Source organism: Phoenix dactylifera, chromosome 2 (assembly GCF_051530095.1).
Source record: "Phoenix dactylifera cultivar Ajwa chromosome 2, Ajwa_hap1_PhDact_Kaust_v1.1, whole genome shotgun sequence".
Lineage (NCBI taxonomy): Eukaryota > Viridiplantae > Streptophyta > Magnoliopsida > Arecales > Arecaceae > Phoenix > Phoenix dactylifera.
The window spans coordinates 35,367,448-35,384,276 of record NC_143191.1 but is presented as its reverse complement, the minus strand read 5'-3'; the positions used below and the strand labels follow the sequence as shown (position 1 = coordinate 35,384,276).

The 16,829-nt window shown below is 39.9% G+C and overlaps 1 protein-coding gene and 1 pseudogene across 1 annotated transcript; one reads left to right on the top strand and one right to left on the bottom strand.

Annotated features, from left to right (window-relative positions):
* LOC103715962 (F-box protein AFR pseudogene) lies at positions 1-1,468 on the top strand (annotated as a pseudogene).
* A 2,312-nt stretch (positions 1,469-3,780) lies between these two features.
* On the bottom strand, positions 3,781-15,259 carry LOC103714638 (26S proteasome regulatory subunit 4 homolog A-like). The gene is made up of 7 exons (XM_008801966.5): positions 14,646-15,259; positions 13,092-13,337; positions 12,157-12,326; positions 11,855-12,071; positions 11,515-11,655; positions 5,073-5,183; positions 3,781-3,973 (listed from the first exon to the last, which is right to left on the bottom strand). Exons 1-6 carry the CDS (start codon positions 15,123-15,125, stop codon positions 5,100-5,102), a joined length of 1,338 nt encoding a protein of 445 aa, XP_008800188.1. The 5' UTR covers positions 15,126-15,259; the 3' UTR covers positions 3,781-3,973; positions 5,073-5,099.
* Between the last annotated feature and the right edge of the window lie 1,570 nt (positions 15,260-16,829).

Here is a 16,829-nt window from a genome sequence, read left to right as displayed (position 1 = left end):
TCATGCGCCGGGTGGCGCTTGAGCTCGGTGGGGCCCATGGGGCACGCCGCTCCGCCCCGACACAGCGACCCACCGCCTCCCTATAAAACCAAGCCCAGACCTTCCCGTCCGAGGAAGAGAAGAGAGCGCGAGCGAGGTTTGAGAAGAAGAGTGGTTTCGGATCGGATCGCAATGACGCCGAGCGCGATAACTACGACGGAGGAGGAGGAGGTGACTTCCGCCGCGGCGGCGGCGACGGAGTCGGCAGCGGCAGAGATGGAGCCCCTGATCCCCAGGCTACCGGACGAGGTGGCAGAGCAGTGCCTCCTCCACCTCCCCTTCCCCTACCAGGCCCTCGCACGATCGGTGTCCTCCGCCTGGAATCGGGCTCTCTCGAGCTCGGCTTTCCTCCGTGCGAAGTCGGAGCTCTCCGCCGCCCACGCACTTCCCTATCTCTTCGTCTTCGCCTTCCATCCGATCTCCCTCCGGCTCCAGTGGCAGGCCCTGGACCCCCGGACCCGCCGCTGGTTCGTCCTTCCCCGGATGCCCGTCCCCGCCGGCGCCGCCGCGCCGCTCTGCCCCCCGGCCTTCGCCTGCGCCGCCCTCCCCCACCGCGGCGAGATCTACGTCCTCGGCGGGATGCGGTCGGACACCGAGACCCCGCTCCGGACCCTAGTCGCCTACCGCGCCGCCACGAATTCGTGGTCCACCGGGGCGCCGATGCCGACCCCGCGGTCCTTCTTCGCGGCGGGGGCGATCGGGGGCCGGATCATCGCGGCCGGAGGCGGCGACGGAGGGATCTCGGCGGTGGAGTGCTACGACCCGGCGGCGGATCGGTGGGCGCCGGCGGCGGTGATGCCGTGTGGGATGGCGCGGTACGACGCGGCGGTGGTGGGGCGGCGGATGTACGTGACGGAGGGGTGGAGGTGGCCCTTCTACGCGTCGCCGAAGGCGGGGGTCTACGACGCGGATCGGGACGCGTGGGAGGAGATGAGCGAGGGGATGCGGGAGGGGTGGACGGGGGCGAGCGCCGTCGTCGGGGGCCGCCTCCTCGTGGTCACCGACTACGGGGACGGGCGGGTGAAGGCGTACGACGCCGGGAGCGACGCGTGGCGGAGGGTAGAGGGGGGCGGGGTCCCACCGGAGCTGAAGCGTCCGTACGCCGTGAGCGGGGCGGAGGGGGAGATCTATGTGGTGGGGAGCGGGCTGGAGGTCGGGGTGGGGACGGTGGCGGCGGTGGAGGGGGAGGGGGAAAAGGAGAGGCTGAGGGTGGAGTGGAGGGTGGTGAAGGGGCCGCCGGCGTTTGCAGATCTGGTGCCTTGTTACTCCCAAGTTCTCTACGCTTAGATCTCTAAAAGAGCTTTTGGGGTTTAGAAAGGGTTTCTAGGTTTCATAGAAGTGGAGTTTCTAAAAGGAGAAGTTTGTGTACCCTTTCTCCTCCATTTCCACTCTTTATTTAATAAATAATATATGCTTGTGTGGCTGTTAATTTTCTTATACAATTACGGTGGATGAGAAAGAGAGAGTTCTTTAATTTTAAAACGAGAACAAGTAAAGCAAAGGCTTGTGAGCTGTGAGCCGTGAGCTTATCTATTTGGTGGTGGGTGATGGACTGGCGGCGGCGCATGTGAAGATGACGGTGGGATTGTGGAAGAAGATAGGGATCTTGAAGTTGGTAGGAAATTGAGCACACTTTGTTTTTCTTTTTAGATTTATATTAAGAGTTCAAACATATACTAAGAGATGTTGGGAATTTGGAAGGGTGGATCAGGCGCTGCTAATGGCACCTCAAGCCTGATGGTATATGTTGTAAAAGTGGATATAAGTCTCCTCGTTTGCTGTTTTCTAAGTTCCTATAGAGTTCAAGATCGCTTGAATTGCCCGGAGAGAATTTGCCTCTCATATTATACTTGTACATGAATTGAAGCCAGCTTTCGATTAGATGCTGGGCGGCGGCGGGCCGCGCATCAGCATAATGGAAAGCATAAGAATAATGAAAAGCATCAGACAGGGAAAAAAAAGAAGAAGCTTGAAGGTGAAATGAGAATGAAGTATCGCTTTTTTTTTTAAATGCTTCAGCAAATATTGAGACGTATTTATTCCATGTTCAACGGATTAATTTTGAAGAAAAAAGCAAATTAGACTAGAATAAATTCTCTTGTCCCATTTTATCCTGCCAAATTGCGATTTTCGTTCTCAGATAAAGGAGGTTAGTGGATGGTTAAAAGATAGATTCCATAAAATTTTAGCTCACTTTTGCTGCCAAATATGAAAAAAACTATCATGGTAGAAAACTTCGAAATGCACTTATACAACTTATTTTGGTTAAAACTATTATCTATCTTATCCCGGACAAAAAATTTACACAACAATTTTACCCAACAAGGTTTTCAGAAATGCAGAGGTAATTTAAGTAACATAAAAGGCTCAAAAAAAAATGGAAATCAGTAAGTAGGACAAGACGACTCAAACACAAGCAGGCATTGAGTTATGCGCTCTACTTCTCACACCATGTTTTACCACAGAAACAATCTAATTTCTACTGATTTCAGAATGAAAAATAATTGTTAGAGGTTAAGTTCTAAAATATCTAATCAAAGAGTGGCATGTGACCAAAAATCTAGGAAGTCGACTACAGAACGGACCGAAGAATCTTCTATTTTTGGAAGAGAGAGAAAAAAAAAGAGAGAACTCCGTTACCTAGAAACACTGGCTCTCATTTCTGACAGTACATGTAGATTCAATAGAACTCTACAGTTGCTGCATGGAATATTTAAATATGAAGGTTCAGCCATTCTTTCCAAAAAAAAATGTTAATAATGGAGGTGGAAGGAGATAGTCCACAAGGTAGTCACGAAAGGACAAAGAGCAATAAAAAATGAAAAGCGTGGAATGTCGACTCGTGTGAACCGCGAACTCCTCCGCCCAATGAGGTAGATCGGCTGGCGAAACCCTACGCCCTGGAATGTTTCAAAAGAGCCCCTCGCTATACCTATCCCGGATTCTGTCACCGTAGGCTGAATCATTCCGAGACTCCCAGGGAGAAGCCTAGCAATCATTGCTTTATTCAATTATACCTGGATCGGAAGGTTGAAGCAAAGTTGGCTCTGTCCTGGGCTCAGAGTTCCAGTTCTCCATGCGAACTGGAACTCACTTCGCAGGGGCCAGTGAAAAGGACAGGCCGGGGATGTCCATTATAATATAACTATGAGCAAGATACATCAGACGAACACAATTCCTCATACTTCCAAAAGTAGAGTCGATGCGCTGAGGGACTTAAACAACAACGCTTGGGAATCTACTAAAAATCTTAGGTCCAAACAGGTAGATCTAATCAGGCTGTCATCTGACCCCACAGCCTTTCCCTCCCTCCAAGGGGTGTCATCATATTGCCAAAGGCCACCAATCGATCATGGGTACAATGTCCTGCGGATGAAGAGTAATCCCCAAGTCATTCACATGCGAGCTTTTTATTCCAACACAGATCCTTAATAACGACCCCACTCAACCACCGTGGGCCCCGTCCTTTCTGCCTGCTCCTAACCAGCGACCACAAGGCGGGGACCATATAGTACTGCATAAATACAAACTCCAAAGGCTCGGCATGGAAATCAACTGCCAAAATTGATTTCAGGCAGGAGAGACAGGAGCAAACGCATTATATTCGCCTGGAATAGACCATTTTAAGGGGGGATGCAAACAGAACTTAAAAATTTGCCACGCTCCTTGCGACTTATTAAGGGTGTTTTTGGCGCTATTTTCCAACTTAATCGTGCCACAATTTCAAAAAGATCCTCCGCATGCAAACAAAGATTTCGATAAATATTCCGTTACCCCACACACAGTATTATCCAGTACAAAAATAAAGCAACTCAAACTATAACAGTGACTTTCAAGCTGAAATGGTGGAAGCATGACATACGTATACGAGTTCATAACACCATCCTTAGAGATGGCCCCTCCAAGTCTTCTTCAAAGTCTCGGCAGTAATTACCTGAACCAAGAAATAATTCCAGTCACTAGGGGTAAAAAAACGAATTGTCGACATGGGAAAAAAAACAAGAGGAGGGGGGAGGTCTTCAAGTCTCAGCAGTAATTAATTACCTGAACCAAGAAATAATTTGTCACTACGGGAAATACGGGAAAAAAAAGTGCGACATCTCACCTAATTGTCAATATTTTTGTTTAAAAAAAAAGGAGTGGGTGGAGAGGCAGCCGCATGATAAACATAGCATACTTTGTTACCAAATATCATGATAGACAAGTGACTACTCCAACAACTTATCCTCAGATTCCATCAAGATTTCATTCTCTGAGGGCGACAAAGAGCATAGCTGGCTTGAGCCAACAAAAACTGTCTTCGTCAGTGCCAGCAACACTTTGTTGCTTTGTGCTCAAGGCACCACAAGACATTGGATTCAGTACGTCTACTGGCTACTTGCAGCTGCGGAAGTTCTAAAATCCATAACTCATATGTGCAACATTCATCACCGCTCCCCAATCTTTCCTGGCCAAGATCATGTACTCTCATAACAAGATTATTGCCCTTTAAACCATATCCATCTAAAAATTTTGAGGCCATCCAATCATCTCCTGTTCTCAAGCCTCGGTTATTTTGCCAAACTCTTCCTTGCCCCGCAAGCCTTATCCACTTTCTAACTTTCTTTGCATCAAGAGAGTTGAATCCAATCAAGATTTCCTTTTCTCTCTAATCACAATGCTAGGGAAACATGTTAACAAATAAAAGAGGAAAAAAAATGATGGGACTAATACAATCAAAAGGGGAAAAAGGAACAAACCTTCACTTCCGGGGTAAGATCATAATTAACAGCACTTGCCTCCACCATTTACTAATTAATTAGTACTCAGACATTATTAGCAAAGACGTAATTATGTACAATTTTTTGGATTTTTGCATATGGACAAATGCATATTCTTTTGTACAACCAGTTCTAGTCACTGGAGCTAAAATGGTTTTTGTAACCCATGTGCCAATACCGCGGCTAAGAATGTGCAAACATGAAGCGAGAGAGAAACAATGATAAATTCATAGATGAAGAGCATTTTTTTATTAAAAAGAGAAGATGTGTGACCTGTGAATCCAGCAGAAAACGTCGTTCTCACATGTAGAGTCCCTCGGGCACCCCTTCCTTCTTCTTAAACATGACCTTCTCCTTGGCCTTCTTGAAATCAGCATGAGTTACCTGAAACGACAAGCAATAAAAAAACCATCGTTACTAGGTTCATTAAATCCAAGAAATAAAGTGCACCAAGCTATGAACAAGAAGGCCAATAAGTAAGTATTTTAAACCCTCTGATTAACGAAACAGGAATGGCCCAAAACTAAAATGACAACCAATAGGATATTTTTTAGCCATTATTTGTACCTTGGCTCTCAATGAAATGAAGGTTAGAATCAGTTAAATAATGACCAATGGACAAAATAGATATTCTAGGTCCCTCCAATCCAAATGATTCCTAATTATTCTAATTGGTCATGCCATGAAAGACAACTTCATGGAAGGATCATCCTTCAAAGCAAAGTGGGTTGGTTAAAACCATGAATAAATGAACAAGCTTGACAAAGTGCCCAATCAAGTGAAATAAAAATGATACATGTTACAACCACATGATGGAATGACATTCCTAGGCCCTAGCTATATAGGAGGAACAAAAATTAAACTCTTGAAGATTATTTGAATACTAAGGCATATCAAGAGTTATATCGCAAGTTAGAAACTTAGGATGAGAAGAAAGATATCTTATAAGATCACAAAACGGAGAGAGAAAAAAACTAAGAGACTTGACTAAGGTTAAATGTATCATGGATGCAGATGAAAAAAAAAATTGTTGAGGAGAAAAAGATGGAGAAGTCATTTCATAAGCTATTCAATAAATGTCATGTAGATGATTTAGGATATCTTACTAGTTCCATTGAGGGCAGAAACATTAAGTAGACACGCAGAATTGAAGTATCCAAGATAAGGAAGGCTATGATAAAGTTGAAAATCGGAAAAGAGGTTGGACCTAATAGAATCCCAATTGAGGTTTGAATGGCATGGAAGCAATTTGGTTGACTATTTTGTTTAATAAAATTTTAAAGATCACGAAAATGCCCGATAAATGAATGATCACTATAGTACGATTTACAAGAAACAAAGGTGATTATCAAAATTGTTCTAACTATCATGATATTAAACACATGAACCATACTATAAAACTTCGAGAGAGGGTGATTGAGCATAAATTGAGATGTGATAAAAAAGTTTCAAAAAACCAACCTAGTTATATACCAGAAAGGCCAACTATGGAAGTTATTTTTCTCCTTTTGAGAATAATCAAGAAGTATAGAGAAAAGAATATCTTCATATGGTTTTTATGGATCTAAAGAAAACAAATGATAGAGTCCCTAGAGATGTCTTATGGTAGGTGTTAGGAAAGAAAAGAGTTTCTATTAGATATATTAATGTGATTAAGGATACATATGACGGAGCGCTGCTAGTGTGAAACTAATGGTGGTAATATTAATGAGTTTCCCAGTCACAATAGATTTACAAGAATTTTCTCTAAATCCCAACTTTTTGTTACTAATTATGGATGAGCTTAAAGGCATATTCAAGACCATAATTCTTGGTGCATGCCTTCTTGGGGATGATATACTCTTAATGATGAAACTAAGCCGAACTAATCGTGAGTTGGAATTATGGAGTGCATAAAAATCCAAGGAGTTTAGATTACAAAGAACCAAAATGGAATTCATGGAATGTTAGTAAAATTAAAGATAATGATGAAGATGGAATGAAAATAACGGATCATTAACTTACTCAGTGATCGTTATCCATAAGACCAAAAAAGGTTGGACGAAATAAAGAAGTGTGACTAGGATATTATGGGATCGTAAGATCACTACCAAGTTGAAGGAAAAATTTCATAGGACAACTAGCAATGCTTCATGGTACAGAATGTTGGATAGTTAGAACATGGACACAAGATAAGCATGACCAAAATGAGAATGTTGAGATGGATTTATTGTAATATAAGAAAAAATGGAATAAATGTTATTCGTAAAAGATAGGGGTATCACTAATTTAGAACAAAGCGAGAGAGGGATGAGTTAGGTGATTTGAACATGTACAACATAGGCCGAGGGATGCACCAGTACAAAAGAGCAATTTAATACATGTAGAAGAAATGAAAAGAGAGAGAGGTGAACCAAAAATCCATGAGATGAAGTAGCAAGAAAGGATTTGATATCCATAAAGTGTGACCCTAAACCGAGTAGAAGGGAGGAAAGGATTCACATAGCCCACCCTAACTAGTTTGGGATTAAGGCTGAGTTGAGTTGAGTCTAAGATTATTTGAACACTTCTCCAAGGGTACTGAGTCTACATATCCATCAAGACATGTGAGAAGACAATTCACAGCCTATGAACTGTAAAAATTTTGTTTACATCTATCATTTGAACCTAAAAAAGTGGCTCAAAATTAAAATAATCTACAGCTGATGCATTATCATGTTTTATACCTAAATAATTCTAGTACTTATGAAAGTTAGAAAACATTATGGACTTGTTTGGTTCGCAGAAAAAGAAAGGAGAAAAGTGTGGTCAACGGAAAAACAAAAAAATGCCTCTTGTTTAGTTGAAGTTTTCAAAGAACAGAGATGAAAAAGTAGCATTTACATCGGAATAAAATTTCCATATTTCATGAGAAAAAAAAAACCCAGGAAGAACATGGAAAGGCTACTTTCCCACCGGTTAGAAATTGGGGTCCCTTTTTTTTTTCTAAAAGTACCCTTAAGTCATCAAAATTCATGAGTAAGGTCTTTCCCTTTATTAAAAGTATAATAGGTATCTCATATAATTTTTCTAGAAAAGTAGATGCTCAACTAAATATAAGCCACTCTGAAAAGTGCTACTTTTCCATGATCAACCAAACATGCTAAAACCATTTTTTTAAGGCATCATATTCTCAGAAATCATCTTCTCAGAAAAAACATTCCAGTGAGGAAAAATTTTTCCCACGAACCAAACATGTCCTATATGTCATGAAAAGAAAATCTAGGGAGGAAAGGACAAAGTCAGTGAGAGACTTGTCACCTTTAAGTTGATTTCCCAGAACACATCCATTTCACACAGCTAAATAAATTAGTACCCAGCCTTTGTTAGATGAAACATTTCTTGCTCCAATTTCTGGTTCCACCATCCTAACTTAATTGGGACAATGAGAATTGAAGAGATAATTCTTTAATAAATTTTTTAAAGTACTGTATGAAGTTTGATTTTATAAAGTATCATTTGCTACCAATCTGGTTCCATTGGCCTAATTTGTTTCTGGACAATGAGCAAAAAAGATGTATCTAATGAACTAGTTAAAAAATACTCAATTTATAAATTTGATTTCAAGTTATTTGATCTTACCGTGATAATAAATTTATCATGATAACAAAAAAAAGATTTAGCTACTAATTCTGATTTCTTTTTACCCAGTTTGAATTTCACTTGTCTTTTGCACTGTTACTCTACGGTTTTAAATATGATAGACAGCTATTTCTTGATTAGTCTGTTAGTACCAAGTACTCTGTTCTTTCATGTAGAGAACGATTAGATTCCATATATAGCATAACTTTTGACTACCCCACAACAATCACCTTAACCACCAAAGCTTGACAATCCTTGCATCTGATGAGAAATATGATAAGGCATCCCTGCAATACCCACCCTCAACTACCAAATTTTGACAATCCTTGCACCTGATGGGAAATATGAAAGGCATCCATGAGACACGCATTATCATATTCATTAACCTTATCAGGCAATCAATCCCCATCTTCTGATCCAGCCTTCCATCATAACGCATCGCACCAATTCGTGCAGAATATTTATGAGAAAGGCAATGCCCTATGGTACCAATCAATTAACCAAGTGTGGAAAACTGGATACTAACTACCAAATTTTAATCACCCTTGAATCTGATGGGAAATATAGAAGCCAACATTATGGACCCATTTCCAAAGTAAAACAAACAACACGATCACATAATTGAGGACTCAATTCGCCAAAAGCAAGTAGCATATTCTGCAGTCTCCTTACTAAATGCATCACTAATTTATACACAATACTGATGAAATTTGTAATCGACTAAATTCCCAACAAATAAATGAATGAAAAGCCAGACTCTTAGACACTAACTTTTAATGACCATTGGAACTGATGGAAGTACTATAAAAAAAAAAAAAAACATCAAACACCCATTCTCATATTCATTGATATTGTCATTAAAAACAAAGTACCGTCTAATACTCCCAGATTAGTTCACCACAAATAAATATTGTAGTCTCTAGCAAGATGTATCACCAATTCATGCATATTTTTGATGAAAATTGAATGGCTAAATTCTCTACAAATTAAACAAACCTAAAGAACTGGACAAGGAGGAAATGGTCTTTAGCTGTTAATGAAAGAGAACAAATTCCAGCAAGATCTGCCAATTTATCTTTTAATGGTTCTATTATGATCCACATATATCTATCATTTCAAGATCAAATATGAACTACTCATTCTACCAATGCTCATGGGCTAGGTCCTCCATCAGAATGAATGATTTCAATAATCTGTCCCTTCATCACAATGAATAATGTCATCAGTCCATTCAATCAAAGAAGTCACAGCTGTTATCACTATTCTTGGACGCTTTTCTCAAAATAATGCCCCATAAATGCACTAAGAAGTGCAAACAATGCCCCATTACATCTGTGATCGATCGAAGTTTTGTTACAGCAAATCATTCAAATTTAGTTTATTTGTACTACAGGTGATGTGTACAAGTTGGATCTGTAATAATTCCTCCAATCAATAGTATAACAATAAAAAGAACCTACTAAAGAAAAAGCACCTTCATTCTCCTTGGTCTCCACCTTTATCCCCATCCCTTCCAACCACCCATATTAACATCCCCCTCCCCCCTTCTCTCTCTTCCCCACATCACCTCTTCTCTTCTCCGCAGTTTGCTGAGGCCCATAACCTGCTTGCAACCAAGGATCTATCCAGAGATTCTTGCTCGACAAATCCAGCCAAGATTGCTCCTACATGCATCGGAGGACTGCAGATCATTGGGTAAGCTAGTAGATTTAGATTTTATCTTTATTGTATTGCTTAGTGATTTAGGGAGATGGGTTTCATTGAATAAAGGGCTGAGATTAAAATATCTGAAGCCTTATTTGGGGGTTTGTCGAGGCATCATACTGTTGCAGTACCACACAAGGTACTGTACGTACTACAGACATGATTAGTATCCAATAACTTAAAGGATAGTTTGGACATTTTAGTGTTGGGTTAGGGTTTTGTTATTGCTATAATTAGAGGTCTCGAGTCTATGTAATGCAGTCTTGGCATTGCTAAACAGGCCTTATTAGAGTGAAGATGTTGAATGCAGACCTTTCTTTTTCCTTCTTTTTCTCTTCTCATTCCTTCTCTTAATGTATTCAATTTTTGTCTATTGGATGTTGTACCAGTTCCAATGAGATCCTATTCTTCATGTGGCTTCAAAACTTCTACAAGGCTACAACCCACACTGTCCACATCCCATCTTCTGTACATGCTCCAAAACCATCATTGCCCGCCTCCCTTGAAATGGATTGATTGAGAGAAGCTAGTATGGGAGATTCAGCCAGTATCATGGCCATCTGATATTTGGAGGCATGTGGAGGTGCAGGTTACAACAAGCAAAAGAAACAAAATTGAGGACTGTGAGGTCCCCCCTCTTCCTTTACGTCATCTCTACTTTGAATGTGCTTAAGATAGGGCCTGCCATATCCTTTCAAATTATGCTAGGTTTAGGTTTGATCTTTGGATTTCAATTTAGGCCTGAACAAGCCTGAAACATCCTCGAATAATCTGGATTGGGCTATTACACTCGATGCCTAGTGTTGAAGTTGGCAGCACCGCCCTCAAGTAACTCAAGCCAGGCCACACTTGGGGCAAACCAACCCAAGACTGGCCGCTTCCTAGCTCTAAACAAATGGAGCTCTTTTTTACTTCCAAATTAAGCACACTTGCATTTATGAAGGAATTCCTCCACCAACATATTGAACTTTTCTAGCTGCCATAACAAGCTCTCAAAATTATTGGGCTAAATTTCTTCAATATCAACTACCAAGTTGAGTATATAGTTTTGAGTGGCCCATTAATGAGCTAGAATAAGGTGGATCTTATAAAATATTACCATTATTGAGGAGAATTTGCTCTGTTAGAGTCCACAACAAAAACTGATCTTATAAACTGTTAATACCACAGTTCATATTAATAGTCGCATCAATGATTTCAATCAATATTTCCTTGCTTAACTATACAACATCTTACAGAACATGTAGATTGTGATCGAGACATTGTTATATGTTTGTATTAGTGTATGTCTCAGTGTTTGTATTTGCGTTTGTGAGTCAGTGTATGCCATATTACGTGATAATTTAAGCAGTCAGAACCCATGAACATTATTTATCAAAAAAAGAAAGGCAATTGATAATAGAAATCTTACCTTCATTCTGCGCTCTCTTAAAGCAAGCAAGCCAGCTTCAGTACAGATTGCCTTGATATCAGCTCCAGAAAACTCATCCTTTGTCATAACAAATTCTTCCAGATTGACATCATCTGCCAACGTCATTCTGGCCGTATGTATCTACATAAAGTAAACAATCTGAATTCAACAGGTACACACAAATGCAGCAGTGGAGCAGACTTGCAGAAGCAACTGATTAACAACGTGACACAAGTCTATGGCACAGAATATGGAAGGATCTATATGGTAGTAATTAAATATGCTTTAATATGATCACTTAGCAAAATCCCTAATTTATCTGACCAAGCATGAATTTTACCTGAAAAATGCGTCGTCTTGTTTTAATATCAGGCAGAGGGAATTCAATCTTCCTATCAATTCGGCCAGGCCGAAGTAAGGCCGGATCAAGACTTTCAATTCGGTTTGTTGCAAGAATAACCTTGACATCTCCTCTTGAGTCGAAACCATCTAACTGGTTCAGCAATTCTAACATAGTTCTTTGTATTTCACGCTCTCCTCCTGAATGAGCATCATATCTACAGAAAAACCCAGTAATGATGGCTCAATAGCATAATAGATATAATTGTAAAAGCAACTGTAACAGTAATTTGATTTAAATACCTCTTAGTACCGATTGCATCAATTTCATCTATGAAGACTATTGAAGGAGAAAGATCATCTGCCACTCTAAAGAGTTCTCTTACTAGTTTTGGACCATCACCCAAGTACTTCTGAATCAACTCACTTCCAACAACACGCAAGAAAGTAGCCGATGTTGAATTAGCGACGGCCTGAAAAAATAGTGCCCAAAACGTAGTTTATGACAGATATACTAGGCAGTGCAGAATGCAGAAACATTCGATTACAAAAGCAGGAGAAAAATAACTTTGACAGTTTGTAAACATTCAATCTGCACAGCCGTACATAACTGTGCAGATTCTTTGAAAGAGGTCATTATAGTTCATGTACCAAAAAGGCTTTCATCAAATGAACTTTAGCCAAAGCATTTGACAATGTGTACCTTTGTAAGCAGTTATTTAGCAAAGGCATAGCAAAAAAAGATAATTTTGCAATTTCTTTAAAACTTCAAATACCCACGAGAAGGTGGTTTACACAAGGCTTCAATATTGTAGGGTTTGAGGAGGGTCAAATGAACACAACCTTACCCCCATGAACAGGGAGGCTGTTTCTATGTTTCAAACTCATGACCTTCATGTCATAATGGAGCAACTTTACCGTCGCACCAAGGCTCATCCTCAAGTACCCCAATATTAGTCAAAAACATTTGTCAGCCCGGCATCATCCCTCATAATAAATGATCTTGTGCTTCAAGAGGGATAAAAGTGTAAAGTCTTCTAGCCAATATCTCAGATTCGGTGAGCACCATATGCATGCAAACACATGCTGCAAGTTTTGGCGGAGGGTGGAGGGGGCGGGAGGGGGGGGGGGGGGGAGGGGGCGCGGGAGGGTCGCTAATGAATCCACGCAATCAAGGCCATTAAATGGACCCCCTAAATTAAGAATTATGAAAAAGAAAATGCACACGAAATCTTGACCTTGGCAAGTAAAGTTTTCCCCGTTCCTGGCTCCCCATATAGTATAACTCCCTTGGGAGGCTTAATTCCAATGTCTTCATACAGCTCAGGATGGGTTAGAGGAAGTTCAACTGCCTCCTTGATTTCTTGAATTTGGGCATCTAAACCACCAATATCAGCATAAGACTCCAAAGGGGCCTTTTCAACTTTCATTACGGAAACCATAGGATCAACTTCATCTTGTAGAAGCCCAACAACAGAGAGAACCTGCAAAAAGAAATATCAAACAATCAAAGGATCAAATTCTACACAAAAAGAAATAAATGGATGGCATGTGCATGTTCAATTACTTCTGACATTAGCTGCCAAAGCAAGACAAACCATAGGTACCTGATATTTTCGAAACATAAACTATGCATCAGAAGTCATGGGGATGTTGGATAGCAGGGCAAGCTACCAAAAAGGATGGCACTAATGTGACAACCCAGTAGCACAGATAATACACGTACAAGGATGCATGAATGAGGTGTTTAACTGGAATCAGAGTTCTTCAACTTCATCTAAAATGATATGATCCCATCATCTTACTACATGCAGGCAATCTGTATCTTTAAAAGCAGTTATTCTCCAAAACATGTGACCACCATGGATATGATGTCATCATCTTATTAGGTGTAGGCATTCCCAATTTTTTAAAGCAATGATTCTCCAAAATATGTGACCACCATGATTTTTCCCCCATTTTTCTCCTATCACTTCCTAGTTAGCATCTCCACATTCATGACCAACCCCTAGCAAGGCATTTCTAAATGTACAAACGTATGTACGTGCATACATACATACATACATACATACATACATGCTGCTACTTGAGCAGTACTTAGATGTCAGAAGTTTCTGAGAGGGAAGTATGAAAGAAAATGGATGCACCACACTACCACCCAAATGATTAATGATTTGCACATAAATCAACAATTAGATTCTCGTCCAAAATTCTACTTTATCTAGAATCAAAAAAGAAAACCTCAATCTCCAGGTTTAACTTAAAAAAGGGCGGCCCGGTGAACGAGGCCGCCTAGAAAGTGCACCAATTTACAACATCAAAGCTTTGTCCTTCCAAATCCAGTGATGAAGAACCATAATATTTAACACAAAACTAAAGACACAAAGACACAAGGAAAATCGAAAACATATCAACCAAACTATATCCTCTCTAAGAGTGGCAGAAATTAGTTTTCCTCGTACCGAGCTATCTCATATCTTCACATAGATGAAACCAGATGCATCTCGAAGACCCAAACCACCCTAGATTCCAATAAACCGAGCCAATTACCTATACCGCTTGCATATCAGTCAGATAAAAAAAAAAAAAACCTCACCGATCCACCATTTTCTTCCCAAAACATATATCTAGATCCGAAATCCTAGATCAGCAATTAGACACTACAGCCACCCTAAATCGAAATAAAATTGAAATCGATCAACAAAAATAGTTCTTCCCAAATTCCCAAACAAATTCCCAAACCCTAGATCGACAATCAGAGAATAAACTGATCGCCATCGAAAATTTCACACCTTATTGTGCATGAGTATCGCGCATCCCGGCTCCAGCTGGTCCTTATCGACGAAGGAGAGGATGCTGACGTAGTACTCGGGCCCGACCGAGGAAGAGACGATGGCGTGGTTCTCATCGATGAGCTCCTCGAGGTTGCCAACACTCATGGGGGATCCGCGGAGGTCGTCGACCTTGGAGCGGTCCTCTTCGTTCTTGTCCTCGTGGGGGCGTAGGCGCTCCTGGTTGGTGACGAACTCCTCCTCCATGAGGAGGTAGTCCTTGATGCGCTCGAGCTTGAGGAGGCGGAGGCGGCACTTCGTGACTGGGGTCACGGTGGGGAGGCGGGCGGCGGCCTCGGGGCCCTTCTGCTTCCGCTGCTTCCGGCCGACGCGGGACGGCGGCGCCGCCGGCTCGAACTTCTTGTCCTTCTTGTCGCCGTCGTGCTTCCTGTCGCCGGGGAGGCCTTGCTTGTTCATCCCGCCGGGCGTGCCCTGCCCCATGACCGCCGCTGAGCTAGGGTTTCTCCTTCTTCTGACGTCGGGAGTACAAGAACGAATGGGTTTACGCACTCCGCCTTCCTCGTTTCAGGGTGAAGAAAGGAATAAAAATAAGCGAGATAAAATGAAAGGAGCGATCAGGAGCCTTGGTTAACCGACACCGGCGTAAAAAGGGTCAGGTTCGGATTCGGGTTCAGATGGATCAGAAATGACCCGAATCCGAACCATCATACATGATATCAGATATTGACCGGGCATGACTCAATAACATATACTTTTTATCATTTTGCTGTTGGCATCTCGTCTTTCTTTTGTCAAAAGAAAGAAATTAAAAAAAAAAAAAAAAAAAAACTTGCTCTCCGAATTCCACATAAAACAATCGTTAATGAGCCAATATCCTCTCCTGTTTAGACACCCCTTCTTCCAATCATTGCCTTTCGTGATCCATGGATGGGTAAATTCTACATGGTAGATGGGCTCTCATATATCACAAGGAACCTATTAACCACAACTATCATGTCATCAAGGATGATTATGATTGAAAAATTTTGCCTCAACTATCTACATCTAGACTAGTGAAGATTTTAATTCACAATCCATAAATTTTAAAGTTTTCTTTTTTGCATATATATCCTTTTAAATATACGAAATTGCATACATACCCCCGTAAATTCCTAATTGCATATATATCTTCATTTTATATATATCCATACCATCTAACATTGGTAAAAACTAAACAGCTTAAAACTAAAATGACCGAAATATCCCTATGGGTAGATATGCAAAAATAAGTTGTAAGGGTATATAAGCAAATAGCAACTTTACTTGAGTATTCATATAATTTCTCATATTTAGAATATTATATATTCAAAAAATCTATTAGAAAAATATCAAAACTCAGCTGGAACTTGCAAAGTCTTTTATGATTCACTTGGATCAACAAGTCAAAAAAAGATCGAAATAAATTATCATTTTTTTTAAAATCTTGGCTCGGTCAAGTTAAAATATTAGGTAATTATTTTGGTAATGCTATTCTCTATTTGATTTTTATATAATTATCATTATTGAATCTATAATATCTATATATTTTTTATTAAAGCATATCCAATTTAAATTAATTATAGATACTTAAATTAGTAAAATATTTTTACTGATTTTTAAATGTTGAGTTGTTTGTTTTTTAGGCGAGAATTTTGTAAAAGCAAATATGATTTATTCTATAAGAGTTGGTATTAACATGAGATTATATGACATGATAATATTATTTTTTTATCGTCTTTTTTTATTAAAAACAACTGTATTATTTTTACTAGATTTTGACCATTTTTATTATTTTTTTAAAAGTATATACCCTCCTAAATATGGGTAATTATATGAATATTCTTGTAAAGTTGCTATTTGCATGTGTATCCTTATAAAATTTTCTTTTTGCACATCTATCTGTAAGAGTATTTTAGTCATTTCAAATTTAAATTATTTATTTTTTTAACGGTATTAGATGGTATGAGTATGTGTGTGTGTATATATATATATAAAGAATGATATATATATATATATATATATATATATGCAAAATAAGTATTGTATAATGGTATATATACATATAGCAATTTTACTAGAATATTCATACAATTTAGTATATTTTGAAGGGTATACATGTAAAAAAATTTTAAATTTTATGATTTTTATATAGATCTATAATGATGA